The sequence below is a fragment of the Coregonus clupeaformis genome, chromosome 5, assembly GCF_020615455.1.
Source record: "Coregonus clupeaformis isolate EN_2021a chromosome 5, ASM2061545v1, whole genome shotgun sequence".
NCBI classification, from domain to species: domain Eukaryota; kingdom Metazoa; phylum Chordata; class Actinopteri; order Salmoniformes; family Salmonidae; genus Coregonus; species Coregonus clupeaformis.
This window is the reverse complement of record NC_059196.1, coordinates 15,427,960-15,446,500: the sequence shown is the minus strand read 5'-3', so window position 1 is coordinate 15,446,500 and position 18,541 is coordinate 15,427,960. Positions and strand designations below refer to the sequence as shown.

The window sequence follows — 18,541 nt, the reverse complement described above, 5'->3', positions numbered from 1 at the left end:
ATCAAAGTAGACATCATGCAAGACTACAAATCCCTGCAAGCTCCTACATGTCATCTCTAGCTGACACCTTTGCTAGCAGGTATTGTGTACATTTAAAAATTGCACAAGACAGTTCACTGAATTGTCCATTTAAATAAATGTTGCCAATTTATTCATTACTATATTGAGCAAACATTAGATAGTTAATCCAGAGATTCTTACCTTTGCCTCAATTCAGCAGTCTCATCCAGATCATCATGGCATTTGTAGTTCTTTATGATAGCCACATTAGCAGCTAATTAGCATTTCATTTTTGGGGAGTATATACTGGCGAATATATTGATAAAAGTCACCTTGTCCTAGAGAGATTTACACGGTTATCAAAACGTCACGCAAAGGTAAGCATACACGAAAAAGCCCTTATTTTATGTGTTTCTAAAATACCCTATGGGAAGAGTTCAATGTGTCAAATGTGTCAAATCGGAGGGCCTGTTTTCTGGACCTATGGCAGTCTCTATGGGGGTGCCACAGGGTTCAATTCTTGGGCCGACTCTTTTCTCCGTGTATATCAATGATGCCGCTCTTGCTGCTGGTGACTCTCAGATCCACCTCTACGCAGACGACACCATATTGTATACATCTGGCCCTTCATTGGACACTGTGTTAACAAACCTCCAAACGAGCTTCAATGCCATACAGCACTCCTTCAGTAGCCTCCAACTGCTGTTTAACACTAGTAAAACTAAATGCATGCTCTTCAATCGAACGCTGCTGGCACCCGCCCACCCGACTAGAATCACTACTCTCGACGGGTCTGACCTAGAGTATGTGGACAACTACAAATACTTAGGTGTCTGGTTAGACTGTAAACTCTCCTTCCAGACTCACATTAAGCATCTCCAATCCAAAGTTAAATCTAGAATCGGCTTCCTATTTCGCAACAAAGCCTCCTTCACTCATGCTTCCAAACATGTCTTCGTAAAACTGACTATCCTACCGATCCTTGACTTCGGCGATGTCATTTACAAAATAGCCTCCAACACTCTACTCAGCAAATTGGATGTAGTCTATCACAGTGCCATCCGTTTTGTCACCAAAGCCCCATATACTACCCACCACTGTGACCTGTACGCTGTTGTTGGCTGGTCCTCACTACATATTCGTCGCCAAACCCACTGGCTTCAGGCCATCTATAAATCACTGCTAGGCAAATCCCCGCCTTATCTTAGCTCATTGGTCACCATAGCAACACCCACCCGTAGTATGCGCTCCAGCAGGTATATCTCACTGGTCATCCCCAAAGCCAACACCTGCTTTGGCCGCCATTCCTTCCAGTTCTCTGCTGCCAATGACTGAAACAAATTGCAAAAATCTCTGAAGCTGGAGACTCTTATCTCCCTCACTAACTTTAAGCATCAGTTGTCAGAGCACCTTACTGATCACTGCACCTGTACACAGCCCATCTGAAATTAGCCCACCCAACTACCTCATCCCCATATTGTTATTTATTTTGCTCATTTGCACCCCAGTATCTCTATTTGCACATCATCTCTTGCACATCTATCATTCCAGTGTTAATACTAATTGTAATTATTTTGCACTATGGTCTATTTATTGCCTTACCTCCATAACTTGCTACATTTGAACTCTGTGTTGTTATTTTTATCGCACTGCTTTGCTTTATCTTGGCCAGGTCGCAGTTGTAAATGAGAACTTGTTCTCAATTGGCTTACCTGGTTAAATAAAGGTTAAATAAAAAAATTAAAAAATGAATGGTGGAAAAACGATTGGAACCATTTCCTTGTTTGACCGCTAGGTTTTATGGGTATTATGACTCATACTGTGGTGATTTATTAACCAATTTACCACATGGTGATGTCCCCATGGAAAGCCGAAACTCCCACCCATGCAAACCTGCTGATCAGAAGGTCTTGTGTAGATTGTATTTTCAACCAGCAACTATCAGGCAATAACACTGATCACATTTTTATCACACTTTTACAGTGTTATTTTAATCAGCTGTTGTACAATGTGATACAGAACACAGGAAAAACAGAATGTTGACTGCACTGTTTGCTGCCAACATTTTTCAAGACTATTTAGCCCTCAGGTGGGTATTATGTTCGGTGTAAATTAAACCTAATATTTGAGCAGACTAAGCACAGATTTAACTATTTGAAAACTATCAATTCCATTGAAATTGATAGTAGGTATTTCCTCGTTTACCAGAGAGAATCTACTGTGGCAATTTACTCAACACATTTTAGTAATGTGAAGCTTGTGTTAGTATACTTACTTTTCATTTCCAATGTATTTAATACATGAATAAAGACTTAATACAGTCTTAATACAGTTTGGTCATTTCTTATCAAAAGGGGAAAACTAAGTATTAGGCCATACAAGAACATACTTTAAATAATTTATCGCAAATAACATCAATGTATAATTTAAAACATTTAATATAACAGGGTGTTTTCAGCAGAGGTGAATGATCCAGTGTCTACAACTGCTCCACCATCTCCAACAGCTCAAGAACCTGGGTTAGGTCACCCTTAATATTGTTATCTAATACGTGGTACCTGTGACCACACTTCCCCAGCAGCCCACGGAGTGGCTCTCCAGTCTCCTCAATTTGCTTCTCAATGGTTCTGCCTCTTAACTCATTGCCATAGGTGAAAAGCACCATGGTGCTTCTCCAAACTCCCTCACCCAAAACACTCAGCTATTTCTCCACAGCACGCCTATCTTTCTCTGTGAAGGAGTCAACAGGTATGGCCAAGAGGAACATACGAACTACCCCATAGGGGCACAGGGATGCACTGCCTCTCATCTCCAGTCTGACCTGCTTCGGGTTGGACAGACCGTAGAGACTCCAACCGGGAGTGTCCACCACTGTGATTGTCCTCCCTTCCACCTCTCCCTGTCCCACCACACACTGGACTGTTCTTTTGCCACTGTCAAACTCTCTTCTGCCAAGAATGGTATTTCCTGCTGAACTCTTCCCAGAAAGTCTTCTTCCCAGCAGCACAAGGCAAAACGCAGCTGGCCTACGTTTGGATGTCTCTGTCAAAAAGAAACAAAAACATCTCAATATAGCCTGTGCAAATAAACAATGCTACTAAGTAGCCTAATGTTCTCTATTTGCAATTGTATTCTTTAACGTTTGCCACAAACATGCAATTTTACACCCCAGCTCATCATTGAGCCTCGTGAGAGCAGAGCACTTACCTATCGGGACCACTGCTGTGACCTGCTGGTTCTGCCTTGTCCTCATGTCCTGCATGCCAAGCATTACCATGTCCTCTCCCTGCTGTTTCCCTCCTCCCATCCTCAAGCGCTCTCTCACCTGGGTGTACAACCTCTCCTGTATTTCCCTTGGGCGGCTATTTATCTCCACCATCCTATCAATTTTCTCCAACAGCAATTGGACCTGAACCTCTTTGTCCCTGGCTTGGCTGTCCAGAACATGGAACTTGTTCCCACACCTCTCCACAAGCCACAGGAGACTCTTGCCCTTCCCTCGGATGTGTTCCTCGACGGTGGTTCCTCCTGGTATCTCAGCTCCGTGGGTGAGGAGCACTATAGCTCGCTGCCAGATAGGGGCCTGCATCTGCCTCAGATGCTCCTCCATGGTCCTCCATTCTCCCTGACTGAAGTCGGCTGTGGCAGAGACCACCAGGAGGATGGCATGGGGCCCCAGGGAACAGAGGGACAGGGCTCGCCTCAGCTCCTGTGCCACGCTGCCAGGGGTGCTGTGTCCCACGTACCATCCAGGCGTGTCAACCACAGTCACCTGTCTTCCAGTAACAGTGCCCTTCCTCATGGAGCTGTGAGTTGTCATTACCCCTGTGTGAAATTCCCTCTTGCCCAAGATGGTGTTCCCCACTGAGCTCTTTCCACTCAGTCTCTCTCCAAGTAAAAGCAGGCTCAGCTTTGAAATACATGGGTCTTTACCTAATAGGGGTATTTTATATCTATTCATGCATTCATTTTATTGAGTAACAACAAATGATCTTATTATAGCTAATGCATATGTGGCACTATTAATGATACAAGAATAGAATAACAGTCAAAAGACTTACCAAGAGTGGTTGAACTGTGAGCTGCCATTTGAATGTGCCACTCTTTATGTTACCATTGAGAAGTGCAGTAGATTGCAACAGCCAAGTCCATGCTCCTGTGATTTACGTTCTGGCGATAACACAAAATCTCTTCTCCTCCCTAACCTGGTACATTGTGAAGAAGGTACCTCCCATTTGCTTCAATAGTACCCATTGATTAGTATAACAAACCCACCCTATGATAAGTGGTATCGTAGCCTAGTCATGCCCAAGGCATTCATAACAGTTACACTTTACAGTTCTTCAGAAGTTGTTCTAGTTAATATGCAACCAACCAGGCGTGTCATAAGTGGGTTGATTCAAGTCAAAACATTATGAGCACCTGTTCTTTCCATGACATAGACTGAACAGGTGAATCCAGGTGAAAGCCATGATCCCTTATTGATGTCACTTGTTAAATCCACTTCATTGTAGATAAAGGGGAGATTTTTAAGCCTTGAGACAATTGAGACAGATTGTGTATGTGTACCATTCAGAGGGTGAATAGGCAAGACAAAAGATTTAAGTGCCTTTGAACGGAGTTTGGTAGTAGGTGCCATGCGCACCCGTTTGTGTGAAGAACCGCAACGCTGCTGGGTTTTTTCACGCTCTACAGTTTCCCGTGTGTATCAGGAATGGTCCACCACCCAAAGGACATCCAGCCAACTTTACACAACTGTGGGAAGCATTGAAGTCAACATGGAACACGTTCGACACCTTGTAGAGTCCATGTCCTGACGAATTGAGGCTGTTCTGAGGGCAAAAAGGGGGGAGGGGGGGGTGCTCAATATTAGGAAGGTGTTCCTAATGTTTGGTATACTCAGTGTATATACCGATATAGATAGACTCAAAGCAAACGAGATAAAAGTTTACTTCCCATTTTGTATTTAAGAATGACTCCTCCCAGTATTCTCTGTTGAGTGATGTCATCTATTGTAACCAGGGAGCAGAGTGAGCAGAACTATTCCTGGGTGTTGTACTTACATGGAATCAGCCCTCGGCAGGACAGTGAAATCCAGAAAGGCTACAGAAATAGGCCTGAGCTAAGGGAACACCACGTCAGTCCAGGAGGCAAGTCTGGGATTCCCATAAACAAAGTGTTGAATGGATGGGGGGGGTTCTCAATACAGGGAAATCATTTTAGAATACATGTCAATCAAGTGGATATACAACGTTGGATGAGCTTGGTGGTTTGTTATTAATATGGTAATTTAGCAGACGCTTTTATCCATAGCAACAGAACTGTTAACCTCGTCCCCAGGCTAATTGTGTATAGCAGCTGAAAGGGGAAGTTATCAGTATCTTTGTTACGAGCATTGGTAGGAAGTGCTTGGTGAATGAGATTACAGAACTGTCAACATTGACAGTGACACATAATCAGTATGTTAACCAAGCGGGAATTTAACCCATAAACCTGGTGTTGTTGGCACCATGCTCTAACCCATAAACCATTTCAACCACGGTCTGCGACCATTTAAAGCCACAACATAGGGTGCCTATATGATAGATTTAGATGATAATAATCAAATATAGGTGAAGATCTGTTTGCTCTTTTAGCCACCCAAATAAAAAGCGAGTTATTTTATAACCTGAATTTTTTTAATTACGTGCACAGGCATCCAGTGTCTGTAAGGGCTATGTGCCTTGGCAGCACAATGTAATTATTGTGTCTGTAATGTAAAATATATAACCCATAATAACTGACATAACATCAACACAACACGAAATACGAAACTAAAAGCCACTGTTTTTAAAATTAATTTATATATATAATAAATTCATGTGTTTTGACTGCCACTGTGAAGAAGTATGACTCGTATCACATGGAAGTCACCTGTAAGCATAATTAAGAGCCTTTCTCCTTCACCTGTTAAATTAACTGAAGACAGTAACAGGTCTTTTCAGCACCACTGTATAGTACATTCTCTATATTGCATCAGAATATAAAAATATACAGATATGTTTTTTTGAAAACATTCTTTCCATGTTGTTCAATGGCATGACAATTGAGGATGAACAAATCCATACTGACAAGATTGTGATCAATAGTATTAGTTCGTACTGGATTGTCCTTTCATTCACAGCACTTTAAAACATCAGTAGCAGCCACACTAAAAAAAAATAACACAAGGTACAGGGCATCCTCTGAACACAGCACTCTCAGAGGACAACCCTTCAGAGAGGAAGATGCAGGACAAAGTGAGAGTGAGAGAGCAGCAGTGAGAGCAAGAGAGAGAGAGAGAGAGAGAGCAGCAGTGAGAGCGAGAGCAGTAGCAGTGAGAGGACAGAATAGTACTATACACAGCTGAACAGAGAAACTGGGATGAGACATTGCAGTGTGTCGGCAGGAGGGGACACTCAGGTTTGTGTGAGCAGTGTGGTAAGAAGAATTTCTGACGGCGCCATATTGTCCTACTCCAACATGTCAGCAGGGGGCGCTGCCGCAACACAGTTCAGTTAATCTTCCACCGTGATGATGAGGGTAATACCAATACAAAAATCAACAAGAAAATCCAAAACAAAAATGAAAATTGAAACAATGTCTTTTAATATTGAGGCGATCTCGAACAATAAGAAGAGAAGAAGGTGCAGTCGGGACGAGAGTTTGGTTTGTTGCAGTGCATAGAGAGAGGGACTTCGGAGACGGAGACGCTTGGTTTTTATTGCCTGGAGATGCTCCCCTGTGTTCGCCTAACACACACATACTCACGCACCACACAAGCACAGGCACAGGCTGACTCCTCCGACCATCCTGCTCCCCAAGAGCAGAGAGAGAGAGAGGCAGGAGAGAGAAGAGAGGGTGGAGTGAGAAGGGCTGGGTTGAACGGGAACAGCAAAGATGACAGATTCCTGTAGTGTTTCCATAGTCTGAGGGTGGACGTCCAGCAGTTGAAGTAGCCTCTCTCTGTTGTGGATGGAGTTGGGGAGGGGAAGTAGTAGCCTCTTGTGTATGTGATTAGTCCTAATGGGCCTGGCTTTGCCCTCCTCCTCCCTCCCTCCCTCCACCTCCGGGAGGCCATCACATCCGCGAGGAGGAGGCCAGCTCGTAGAACAGCACATAGGCGTCACTGCTGCGCACTTGGCTGGAGGACATTGGCGTTACTCTGTGAGGGGAGAGAGGAAGAGGGGATGCATGTGAATGTGCTGCAATGTTGCAATGGGAGAGAGGGAGGAGGTAGGCTACTGCACACTTGACAGAATTACAGGGAGGTACTGTTATTAAGAAAGTAAGTAGCTCTGGGTGAATGGTGTGTAGCCAGCCAGCAGGACCGACAGACAGACAGACAGACACAGGCTCTTCATGTCCTCTCCCCGACAATCTCTGCTCTAGCACTCTCAACATGAGAACTGGCAAATTATTTGTTACACAGAGGTCCTACACTGTGGTAGTCCATTCTAAACGTCATCCTATTCCCTACTGAATATAGTGGTGCACTACTGTTGACCAGACTAGTGATAAAAGTAGTGCGCTATAAAGGGAATATGGTGCCATTTGGGATGTACACTGTGTATGGAGTGAGGTGGAAGAGTGCTTGAATGTTCTAAGCAGGAGTATTTCCAGTGGTCGAAGATTTCCAGTCGATTCAATTTAAAAGAGCTCAGTTCTGAGCAGTATGGTTTGCTAGCAGAGCCTTGTGGGTAGTGTAGTGTGATAAAGGGAGAGGGAAAGACATACCTGGAGTCATTGAACGTGTACCATTCTCCCGAGGTGGGGTTGCGACAGTACGCTGTGTAATGGCCGCCCATGGTCGTGCCTGAGTGATTGGACACTGCGTACAGGTTATAAACTGCATTTACTGTGGGGGAAAGGGACAGGAAAAAGAGAGAGGAATCAGTACAATGCTATTGTCAGACGATTCTACTCGACAGACGATGGTACTCACTGCTGTTTTCTGAGGCAAACTCCCTGAGGTCCAGTTTCTCCATGGGGAAGTTGACAAATGTGGACAGTTTGCTGGTTCTCCGCGCTTCAGAGAAGCGCTTCAGATCTGGACAAGTGGGTGGGTAAAGGAAAAAGCAGTGTAGGGAGGAAGCGTCTGTAAATACAGAGAGACAGGAGTTTCATATGGAACCTTGAGTGGGTTAAATATGAAGGTTCACATACATACATTAACACATAGGCAAACCTCTATAGCAACGGAGAGCACTTCTAGGCTGGTCCCAGATCTGTGTGCTTTAGTTTAATCCTAACCAACTCCTCTGACTACAATTGTCTCATACATGATTTGTTGGCTTAAGCACATATAAACAGATCTGGGACCAGGCGTCAGCCAACTCCTCTCTCCTTTACCACATCTAATGGGATAGAGTACCATCAGACAAAAGCAGCCCAAAAATATGAACAGCTTGAGAAAGGATACGAAGCACTAAGATCTTGGGGAATTTCTGTACAGTGAACTTCTTTGTGCATCTTCTTCTGGCTTTACACCTGTAGCACGTTGGTTTCTCATCGCCGTCGAGCACATCCTCTTTGGTGAAGAGACTCATGCAGTCCATCAGACTCACTTCTCCGTAGCCCTTCTTGACACATAGACACACAGCACATTAGGTTACATAAAACGCTGGGACTGTATGAACGGTGAATGTACAATACTGTGGGGAGGAAGCTGGTGTGCATTGTTGATACTGACCTTGGCGATGGGTAGAGAGAGATCCCAGAAGGGGTCAAAGACAGTGGAGCAGTAGCCACATGTGCTGCATGTCAACGAGCTCTTCAGCTGACCCACAAACAGGTCTGTGGAGGGCAGGGCAGAGAGAGAACATTACTACCCCCTCTCTCTCTCTCACACACACACACACACACACACACACACACACACACACACACACACACACACACACACACACACACACACACACACACACACACACACACACACAGACGGAGACACACAGCTGCAAAGTCAAAATTGCCTAGCTATATCGTAAAAATGTTACCTTAATTTGAGGTTAGGCATTAGGGTTAGCGGTGTGGTTAAGGTTAGGATTAAGGTTAGGTTTAAAATCAGATGTTATGACTTTGTGGCAGTGCCAGCTAGTGACCACTCTGCAGAGCTGCCTCCAGGGAAAGATGCATGACAATAAATGCCGACCTGCGCACACACGCACTTCATCAATCAACAGACTACACATTACCAGAAAACTCTATTTATTAACAACACAGAGTGTTACTTAACCCCTGTGGGTGTTGATGCGTGCCCTTACCCACTACTTTACTGTCCTCTCTCTCCAGGTACTTGCTCCACATTCTCTCCCCTTTCTCTCTGTCACTGTGGGAGGGACGACCGGACAGGAGAGGGTGGGTCAGTATTCAGTGAGTTAAAGCCTCATGCTCATTGCTCCCACGCCTCGCCTCTTTTAAACCCACGAGGCGTCACGCCTCCACACCCACTGACTGCATACTAATACCATGGGACGTGCTGCAGCCCTACCCTCCCAGTTAACATTCTCTTGACCATAGTCCCATGGTAGTTAATGGAGAGAGAAAGAGCAGGAGAGGAGAGCAACACTCACGGCAAGTGGTCAAAGTCCTCCGAGCTGCCCCGCGGCCGCACCGTGACCCGGTTTACCTCGTTGTGCAGCCCGTCCAGCAGGAAGCGCAGGAACTCCTGGGCGTCCTGTTGGCTGGAGGGAGGGACACAGACAGACAGACACACTGGTTATTTTTTAACGCATTGGGAAATCATCTATAATACCATTACTGATACAAAGGTATTAGATTTGGAGTGCCTCTGAAATGGCAACCTATTCCCTACAGATGTAGGATCTTAATGCGATCACCCTGTTGAAGGAGAACTTTCCTGCATTGCAGGAAATTTCAAACTTCTAGTGTATTTGAGGTTTAAAAACGCTTCTGAAGTTTGTCATTACCACTTTGAAATTTCGGATTTGATTTTCCCTTACGAAAAATGTATCAACCCCTACAACAATGTCTGTTAATTATAATCCATATAATAGTTCACATTTCCTGTTGCTGCAGGATTATTTTCCTGCTGTAGCAAACGGGCTCAAATTAAGATCCTACATCTGTATAAAGTGCATACATTTTCATTAAGGCCCATAGGGCTCTGCTGTTGTCAAAAGTTGTGCACTATATAGAGAACAGGGTGCCATTTCAGAGTTAGCCTCAGTGAATAGTTAGTTGAGGAACAACACGTACTTGTATCCCACGAATCGGGGGGCGTATCTCTGGATCTGAGTTTTGAACTCTGAGGGGCCGACCGCCTCGCTGCTCGAGGACGTCCACATGGTCTGGAGGAGCTTGGCGAATTCTACAAGCACAACCAGGAAACCAAGAAGATAGATCAGATTCCCTTGGAATAGGGGCAAACACTGTAAAATGGGAGACTGGCTGGTAAATACTATTTTCAGCATTCATTGACTGCAGGGGACCTAGGCTAGCTATCTCACCCTCCATGAGTGTTCCAGTGTTGGTGCGGCTGTTTTTGTTAAGGTCGCGTCGGTAGGAGTTGTGCAGACAGTAGTCCCGGAGGTTGTGCGTGTTGCTGAGACACTGCAGGATGGAGTTCATGAAGCACTGTAGGGACACACACACACACACACACAGTCTTTAGAAGATGGTTAACACGCACACTACCATGCTGTTTGTGATGCAGGAAGTTACAGCTCCAAAATCGAGATTGTTGAAAAATATTTGAAAAAGAATTCCTGCATACACAATTTGACAATAACGTTTTCAACGTCGAAGACAAATGTGCAGAGGTGAAATCTGCTGGAGTTATTTTTTGAATTTTTTTGTTACATACATACATGCATGCACGCACACACACACAGAGGAACAGCCAACATCACATGTGGCCACGTGATATGTGCTAGAATGGGGAAAACAAGGAACAGTAGGCTGAGTGAATGAAAGGTAGCAGGGATAGAGAAAGAGACAGTCAAGTCCCCCAGCCGGTACAGAGTTCAACAGCAGAAAAAGCACCCTGATAAGACAGTACAAGTAGACAGTTTATTTTGGGACCCATCCTTCTCCCTGTTGCCTAGCAAATGCCCCCCTCCCCTGTCCCCTCCCCTCCTGTTCGTAGAGCCATGAGATGGCATGGCAAATAATCTCAGCTAATGGAAATAGACTAGCTAAGGGAATGTGTTAGTGATATCAAAACACAGCCCTTAAGCTGATGGCAGAGGATAGGAGATGTGGATGACACTATTTTCGGTACACTGACAATATTCAACGTGTCTTACACAATACACATGAATAGAGGCCTAAATATAGTATGAATATATGATGTGTCTGTGTACATACAGTGGGGAGAACAAGTATTTGATACACTGCCGATTTTGCAGGTTTTCCTACTTACAAAGCATGTAGAGGTCTGTAATTTTTATCATAGGTACACTTCAACTGTGAGAAACGGAATCTAAAACAAAAATCCAGAAAATCACATTGTATGATTTTTAAGTAATTCATTTGCATTTTATTGCATGACATAAGTATTTGATCACCTACCAACCAGTAAGAATTCCAGCTCTCACAGACCTGTTAGTTTTTCTTTAAGAAGCCCTCCTGTTCTCCACTCATTACCTGTATTAACTGCACCTGTTTGAACTCGTTACCTGTATAAAAGACACCTGTCCACACACTCAATCAAACAGACTCCAACCTCTCCACAATGGCCAAGACCAGAGAGCTGTGTAAGGACATCAGGGATAAAATTGTAGACCTGCACAAGGCTGGGATGGGCTACAGGACAATAGGCAAGCAGCTTGGTGAGAAGGCAACAACTGTTGGCGCAATTATTAGAAAATGGAAGAAGTTCAAGATGACGGTCAATCACCCTCGGTCTGGGGCTCCATGCAAGATCTCACCTCGTGGGGCATCAATGATCATGAGGAAGGTGAGGGATCAGCCCAGAACTACACGGCAGGACCTGGTCAATGACCTGAAGAGAGCTGGGACCACAGTCTCAAAGAAAACCATTAGTAACACACTATGCCGTCATGGATTTAAATCCTGCAGCGCACGCAAGGTCCCCCTGCTCAAGCAAGCGCATGTCCAGGCCCGTCTGAAGTTTGCCAATGACCATCTGGATGATCCAGAGGAGGAATGGGAGAAGGTCATGTGGTCTGATGAGACAAAAATAGAGCTTTTTGGTCTAAACTCCACTCGCCGTGTTTGGAGGAAGAAGAAGGATGAGTACAACCCCAAGAACACCATCCCAACCAAGAAGCATGGAGGTGGAAACATCATTCTTTGGGGATGCTTTTCTGCAAAGGGGACAGGACGATTGCACCATATTGAGGGAAGGATGGATGGGGCCATGTATCGCGAGATCTTGGCCAACAACCTCCTTCCCTCAGTAAGAGCATTGAAGATGGGTCGTGGCTGGGTCTTCCAGCATGACAACGACCCGAAACACACAGCCAGGGCAACTAAGGAGTGGCTCCGTAAGAAGCATCTCAAGGTCCTGGAGTGGCCTAGCCAGTCTACAGACCTGAACCCAGTAGAAAATCTTTGGAGGGAGCTGAAAGTCCGTATTGCCCAGCGACAGCCCCGAAACCTGAAGGATCTGGAGAAGGTCTGTATGGAGGAGTGGGCCAAAATCCCTGCTGCAGTGTGTGCAAACCTGGTCAAGACCTACAGGAAACGTATGATCTCTGTAATTGCAAACAAAGGTTTCTGTACCAAATATTAAGTTCTGCTTTTCTGATGTATCAAATACTTATGTCATGCAATAAAATGGAAATTAATTACTTAAAAATCATACAATGTGATTTTCTGGATTTTTGTTTTAGATTCCGTCCCTCACAATTGAAGTGTACCTATGATAAAAATTACAGACCTCTACATGCTTTGTAAGTAGGAAAACCTGCAAAATCGGCAGTGTATCAAATACTTGTTCTCCCCACTGTATGTATGAGTGTGTGTGTGCACCCAGGCCATTACTTACGGTATTTCCCAGGTTCCGTAGGCCCACCAGGCCCTGGGCACTCTTGGAGTTCTAGGGGGAAGAAGAAGATGGACAAACAACAACATTTACCAGAAAAAGCGTGTGAGAGAATGTGATCTTTACATGGGCCTACGGTCGAAGGACGTGTGCGATAAATATGGGCCATCCTCAGAAAACTGGGCCTTTCTATTATAGGTTAGGCTACTATAAATGCTATGAGATGTAAAGATTGACATATTCATTGTCCAAACATTAGCCTGGTCCTGGTTCAATACAGAGGGAATCATGTCGTATGTGCCACCTCAGATGTGCAGTGTTTTCTACACAACTGAAAAGTCTTGGCTTAGCAATAGCCTAAAGGCTTTTAAGGTGGATAACGGTCTACAATTGTAGAATAAGGGCTTTGTAGAAAATCAAATGGCCGACGTCACTGCTGTTCAATTATATAAATTCAGTCGTTTTATAATTGAGTAGTAACGGAAATAATTACCAAAGCACCAATCTGACTGCGGACAAAACTTGACATTAAGTACAGTAGGGCCTAGCCTATCTCTTTAATATGGAATGCAATGTGTTGTGCCTTAAGGCCGGTGCAATCAATTATTTAGGCCTAGTACGTTGAACATAAGTGAACATAAGGCCCCATCACAATGATACAGTCCCCACATTTAGACCAGGTGAAGGGAGACTGGGATAGGTAGAGAACAGTTCCCGCAGAGTCAGACAGGCCAGAAATCCGACACAATTATGTTTTTATGGGTTGATGTAGAGCACAGCGCTGCTGGGGCACAGGAGAGGAAACCTGATCCAGCTTCCAGTGGAACTCAATATAACACTGAAGTGACCCTGACTGAAGCTCTCCAGTAACCCTCACCTGCATGTTCTGTTCTGGCCAGGCTCATATAGCCTCCCTCACTAGTCCCTCCCCATGACCGCAGGAGTGACCAATCACCACAGGACACACAGTGAAAAACAGACACACCCATGTGCTTCTGGTATCTGGGAGTTCAATCAGGACAGTGTGTAGTGTTTCCAGCTTATGTAGTTATGAGAACACAAACTTGGACGGGCTGTAGCGTATTACTATTATATAAATAACCCAACGCCATCTGTCCCCCTTTCCCAACAGAACAGAAAAACCCATCCAACAGTTAAATTAACTCAGGATTATCTAAATCCTCCTCTCTCAATTCCAATGTAAAATAAAGCGATTTATTAGTCCGCAACCACTGTTGTCAGTTATTGGTTAACTGTCAGTTCCTTGTGGTTTGGTTCCTACTGTCCGAGACATTCTTACCGTGCGTCCCAATAATCTCATTTCCCCCCTAATTTTCACTTGTTCACTTCCCTTCAATTGAAAGGAATTGACTGGTATAATTCCCTTTGTAGCCTACACCAATCCAATGCTTTTACATTAGTGGGAAGTAGTATGCGAGTGTAGGCTACACTTCAGGAGGAAGGGCAGATTATTAGGTCGCTGCAAGGCAAGTATCATACTGGATGACCTATCATACTGGATGACCTATCATACTGGATGACCTATCATACTGGATGACCTATCATACTGGATGACCTATCATACTGGATGACCTATCACACTGGATGACCTCTGATAATGCTCATAACAAACTCACACCGCTTGTCACCTCCAGAACAGTTTTCCAGAACGAGCCCCATGACGTCACAATTTGCCGTACTTTGCTGAGTAATATCATCAGAGCCCAAAATAGCACCTTTCCTTCAGAACTTGCTGCCGCGTTCTCATTGGCTGGTTGCTGTCAGAGCGGTGCGACTGTCACTGCAGAAGTCATCCTGAAAGCCTCTCTCCCAGGGAACGCTATTTTTACATGAACAAGCTAGAGGACAATATGACATCACAAACGCACTTGGTCACACTCACAACATCTGGCAAGGGCTTTAGTGTGACTTACTGATTAACTGACAGACTGACCAGTGTTCTTCTTTGGACTAGTAACAGATGAATCAGTGTCACCAATTATGAAAATGTATTTTCATTAACCTTTGATGATAAGCTTACTTATAGAACTCTAGTCTTCACAGTGGAGTGACAAGCCCCGGCACATGCAAGAGGCCCACTACTGTTAATCATTATAGCAGTGCACTAATCACCTTGTGTGTGTGTCCCAGTCAGGAAGTTTACAACACTCTCTCCCCCACGTGGAATCAATCGCTCCCTCTATGCCGAATGCAACATCATTAGCGACAATCTTGCCTAACATACTAATTAATTTGGAAATGATCTCGATTTGTAGGCTTTTGGGTGATCCTTTTTGGTGACAAAGCTCTAGCCTGAGGCAACAGAGGAAGAATAGGTGTATATAGCAGTGCAGAGAATGCTATTCTGTCCTGATCTCAGTCAGACAGTAACCAACTGTCACAAGAGAGCATACTTCCTCTAGATTCCACAGAATACACATTGTACACAAATTGAAAATAAATACTGTGAAAGCTTGGCAAATGGGTTTGAGGTGCAAATGATGTTGGTCAAATGAATTATCTGTCTATGGCCGCCTAACCCTACATTTAGGCCTACACCACAGTGCAACTGTATTGACAGCTATTCTAAGCAGTGAGTGCTGAGCAGTTCTATTCAGCAGCATGGTTGAAGGTCTGTTACAGGAAGCTTGTGACCAATGTGTGAGTGTGGATGGATACTACACGTGGTGGTAGCCTTGAGGTTAGAGAGGCGGGCCCGTGACCGGAAGGTTGCCGGTTCAAACCCCCGAGCTGCCTGCGGGGAAATCTGCAGAACCGGCAGGGTTACAGGCTTCAATATCCCTGTATACTGCCCCTGTATTCTGCCCCTGTGCTGCTCTCAGGTTGTGTGTTAGGTTGGGTACTGTGACAACAAGAAATTAAGAATATCTGTGGAAATGGACCAATAAAGCAAGTATTGTAATCTCTCTCTCTGTCTGAATGCGAGCTGTCTTGCCAGAACACTTCAACAGCTCTGGGACCTATGTGGAGTGTTAGAACACATCCATTACGCCAATCCATACATTGATCCAGGATATTATGCGTTAATAATAGCCCTACATCCGCTGGCAGCTGCCACAAAAAGGTGATGAGTTGAAAGGCATGATGGAGGGCATTAGGTAATAGGCAGTGTTTGGTTCAAACTGTAGCTAGTCCAATCTCTAGTCTACAGTCATTCCATTTACAGATACAAATGTGGCCTAGTTTTCACATAACACAGAGCCTTATTAATGAATTGCCTTGCATTCTCAATGTATTTACACATAACATGATCGCTGCCTCCACGCTATCAATCCGAGACATTTGATTGAAATGTTATCTGTTGTTGTTGGGATTTAGGTGTTTTGGATTCCGTGGCCCTTGGCAGACACTGACATTGATACTGAGCTGAACTATCTCATGATGAAACAGCCAGGTACAACTTGTGCCCTGAATGGGTTGAGTAGGCCTGCCTGACACTGTTCCACCTTGCTCCATGGAATGCGGTATAATCATTAGCTGGCAGCAGAGTTGTGTTGTGTTGAGTGAGAGCTGCTGGAGATGGAGAACAATGTGTTCTGACCTTCCTGTGCCTGGCCCCTGCTGGGAAAACAACAACAGCAACCCACCAACTGTCTTCACATGGAGTGACTGAGCAGTCATGGACCAGTCATGGACCAGTCATGGACCAGCTCAATCAATTGATATTTATATCCACTGTCTCTCTGACTATTCAAGACCAAGACGATGCACTGAAACAATAGCAACACTTTCCCTCCTTTCAAAACAGGTTATGGAAAAGCCTCACAAGACCTAATATGATCCATAGATATAACATTTGAGGGACAACTGAAAAAACACACTCTTCATTGTGATAGCCAGGTACTAGCGTCTGCCACAGGTTTTCACCTCATGTGAGCGAAGCCTGGGAGCCAAGGATAGCGTAGACAAGTACACTTTCAGTCATGCCACTCCGCTCCTTCAATTGAGTTTATTCATTGACGCATTCAATACAATACACATTCTCTAGGAGGAACTCCGATTATTGAAGATGATCAATGAAGCATCAACGTTCAAGGTTCTAATAAAATCATCAATCATTAGACTATAGTGGAGAACTGTTGGCCAACAAGTTATCCAGTCACTGCTAGATCCATAAACACCATTAGCTCACTAATGTATGTCAGATGACTTCAGCATCAGTCTGAAAATAGACCCCTTGACCAACAATTTTACCTCGATTTGTTTCTCTCTATGGACATGGAATTATGGACAAAAATAGGGAGAGGGTGGGCCATAATGTTCCATACGATATTACAATGTTGCATAATAAAAATTATACACAAATCCATTCTAAATATATTTTGATACAGGCCTAGGCTATGTAATATAATTTATCAAATGCCAGCTATGGAGTGAGATTAATTTGAGATTATATAACTAGTCTAATGACCTGCCAGAATACTGAACCTCCACAGAGGCTTAACGGAGGTTTAGGTTACTGCTAGAGTGACTGCAATGCTATATCGCTGTCAATGCTGATGTGTAGAAGACCCCCTACTTATTTTCCTCCATTAAACGCAACATCAAGCCTCCTAGATCCTTATTGATTAACAACACATCTATTACTGTAACTAATACGCAGACAAGCATTCGATAGATCATCTTGGTGCCAATATATCCTCTCTTGTTTTACCTTGGCTTGATTGATGAGAAGTCCTACGAAGGTTGACACCAGCACGGAGCCAGACATGCTCGAGTTTTTCCGCCGCATCTCTTGCTTCATGAACGGGAAAGCAGAGGCCGGGGGTTCTTCGGGTACGGTCACCGTGTATGACTGTCTCATGCTGGGCATGATGACTGTGAGATAGTCGGCTACCGGTGTGTTCTGAAGCTCTGCCGGTATCAGGCAGATAGAGCCGGTGCGCTCTTGATTCACCGGGAGTTGCGCTCGTTCTCCTGATATTCTATGTCGCAGGATCTTTGTATGAAAGGGTAGCCTACGTTACGAATATATTAGTATTTTTGCTCGAGCTTGTTCGTTTCCTTTTTGCGGTTGTCATGAAAAACCGAGCCATTCATCTACACTCGACTTACAAGCGATACATACCAGACTGGTACTCCTGATATCATGAAAAAACACATAAACAATACATTAATTCAATAGTTTCGTAATGAAAACAGACTGAGCAATGTCTTGTTTTCTCCCCTATATATTCCATAAATCGAAGACCTTCAGTATACGCAAATAACAACAATATCACTCGTGCAGTAATCAATCATAGGGCTGATTGAGAAGTAAATAAATGTACACTGCCTCTCCATCGTTTTACAACACCGAAACCCGCCTCTTTTCGGCTTAGTCCTACAGACGTCAGCCGCTGCCACAAACCTCTCCGACATCAAACACAGTCAGAGCGGTCCATTCACATTTTTCTTATGCTTATTACTCGAATGGTGCTTCCAAGGACACCCGTGGAACATTCATTCCCGTTGTCCATACACCAAGCAATGAGATACAACACATTTACTGTCGAATATGTGTCCTTTCTAAAGGGCTTCTCTGTGTGA

At 44.4% G+C, this 18,541-nt stretch overlaps 1 protein-coding gene across 7 annotated transcripts in view; it reads right to left on the bottom strand.

The window, feature by feature from the left end:
- Nucleotides 1-5,821: 5,821 nt before the first annotated feature.
- LOC121562996 (ubiquitin carboxyl-terminal hydrolase 2-like) overlaps nt 5,822-18,541 on the bottom strand; it is a 46,948-nt gene continuing 34,228 nt past the window's right edge. For 4 of the 7 annotated variants that reach the window (XM_041875097.2, XM_041875098.2, XM_041875096.2 and 1 more), the window contains 10 exons: nt 12,995-13,045; nt 10,491-10,617; nt 10,240-10,351; nt 9,594-9,704; nt 9,285-9,349; nt 8,711-8,814; nt 8,441-8,600; nt 7,964-8,068; nt 7,756-7,876; nt 5,822-7,183 (listed from right to left, as the gene is read on the bottom strand). In XM_041875097.2, coding sequence (XP_041731031.1) covers nt 7,099-7,183; nt 7,756-7,876; nt 7,964-8,068; nt 8,441-8,600; nt 8,711-8,814; nt 9,285-9,349; nt 9,594-9,704; nt 10,240-10,351; nt 10,491-10,617; nt 12,995-13,045 — 1,041 coding nt within the window. In that variant the 3' untranslated portion in view covers nt 5,822-7,098. Of the gene's footprint in view, nt 7,184-7,755; nt 7,877-7,963; nt 8,069-8,440; nt 8,601-8,710; nt 8,815-9,284; nt 9,350-9,593; nt 9,705-10,239; nt 10,352-10,490; nt 10,618-12,994; nt 13,046-17,666; nt 18,275-18,541 lie in introns of those variants that run through there. The other 3 variants (XM_041875109.2, XM_041875104.2, XM_041875100.2) reach the window with 3 other exon arrangements.